Source organism: Sinocyclocheilus anshuiensis, unplaced genomic scaffold (assembly GCF_001515605.1).
Source record: "Sinocyclocheilus anshuiensis isolate Anshui unplaced genomic scaffold, SAMN03320099.WGS_v1.1 scaffold1177, whole genome shotgun sequence".
NCBI classification, from domain to species: domain Eukaryota; kingdom Metazoa; phylum Chordata; class Actinopteri; order Cypriniformes; family Cyprinidae; genus Sinocyclocheilus; species Sinocyclocheilus anshuiensis.
In genome coordinates, this window is record NW_015554138.1 from 7,268 (window position 1) to 9,128 (window position 1,861).

At 28.8% G+C, this 1,861-nt stretch overlaps 1 protein-coding gene across 1 annotated transcript in view; it reads right to left on the bottom strand.

Moving 5' to 3' along the window:
- Window positions 1-1,861, bottom strand: part of LOC107670426 (mitogen-activated protein kinase kinase kinase 3-like) — a 68,905-nt gene that overhangs the window by 2,078 nt on the left and 64,966 nt on the right. Inside the window, exon 16 of the mRNA XM_016463029.1 lies at window positions 507-636. Coding sequence (XP_016318515.1) covers window positions 507-636 — 130 coding nt within the window. The remainder of the gene's footprint in view (window positions 1-506; window positions 637-1,861) is intronic.

Genomic DNA, 1,861 nt, shown 5'->3' on the forward strand with positions numbered 1-1,861 from the left:
ATGAAATGTTCTGCTTAAAGTGATTGTGCCATGTTTCTTTAAAATAAATGTCACCTGGTTTGCTATTTTTAATAAATGTATGTAATGCAATTACATTCATATAGAACATTTTTAAGTGTCCAGTTTTTGGGCCCACGTTTGCCTTTCTTAAGAAACTGAGCGAATAAAGAATGTCCTTGTCTAGTTGATGCAATGCTGACATTTTATGGTAGGTAAATATAATTTTAGGACATTTAATATCGATGCTTAAAAAATGCCTAATAGACTGGCTGTTCATTTTGGTCAGGATTTATCCCTAAAGTCCGGAGGAATGCAAAACCTTTCCCCCTTGCTATTTTTGGCAAAGGAAGTAACACAAATCTGAACCAAACCAATGTTATTTCACCTAATAAGAAGGAATGTATTTCAGGTGGTGTGGTGCAAGCGACACTCTCCTTCAGATTTACATTACAAAGCAACAGCCCACTGTTCTTAGCTGGAGGTGATTTATGACTACTGCGATTTACCTTTGATGTCTCTGTGTACGATCATGTTGCTGTGCAAATAGTGGACTCCCTGTAGGATCTGTCGGGTGTATCTGCGGGTCACTTTTTCAGTCAGTGCTCCGTATGCCTTCAGCTGGTCTTTAATAGAGCCCTAGATACACATGGACACACAGATTAATCATACTGGACAGATAAGAGCAAAGAAGCCAGATACCATATTCAGCGCATAAAGTGTAAGCATGTGTTTTACTCTCCAAAAGCAGAAAGAACTATAAAGGCTATGTATTTTTATTAGGAAACTTCAAGAACAAGCTGTCAGCATATGCATTGACAGGAAACATAAAAACAGGATTCAAACCTGTTTACCAAAGAATACAGTGCAATGGAAAATGGTTTGACCCCTTCCTGATATCCTGTTTTTTTGTTGTTGCAAAGGTTTTACTGTATTATTATTGCTAATACTGTATGCAGGGATGTAAACATGTATTATGTAACAAGTGCAAAGTATTAAAAGTATTAAAATTCGCTGTTTAACTCATATTTGTTGCTTTTTAAGAAGTGTGCTATTACTTTGTTTACAACTAAATATAATATGTGTACATATTTTATATTATAATATACAAAAATGCATTATTTACCCATTATTTCTATTAAGGTTAAATTTATTAACATTTGCTAATTGCATCAGTTAGCATGAATTAACAATGAGAAATACTTAAAACAGTTATTAATTTTAATTAGTGTTAATTTCAACATTTACAAATACATTATTAAAATCAAATGTTGCATCTGTTAATATTATTTAATTGACTTAAGCTAAAAAAATAAACAACTTTATATTTTTATTTAAATTGTACATCAATAAACTATTTAACTATTCTAATAACATTCACAAAGATTAAAAAATACCAAATGTATTCAAATAACACATTTATTGCTCATTCTTACCATTACCAATGTTCTATTACATTTAATTATATTATAAAATATTTAATCATATTTAATCTAAAATATAAAATGTATAAAATTATATAAATACAACATTTAATAAAATATAAAAGTTAAATAATAAATAATATTAACAATAAAATAATTTAATAATACTATCCTGTGTAAAATTACAAACCAATTTTTTTTTTACACTGTAGATGTGAGTGTTGGCTCATCAAGTACATTTAATTACACTAATACCATATATAATAATTATAAAATAATACATAACATTAAATAAGGAAATCTGGAAGCATGCATATTAGAGCTGTCAAACGATTAATTGCGATTAATCACATACAAAATAAAAGTGTTTGTTTGCATAATATATGTGTGTGTTCTGTGTATATTTATTATGTATATATAAATACACACATATACAGTAT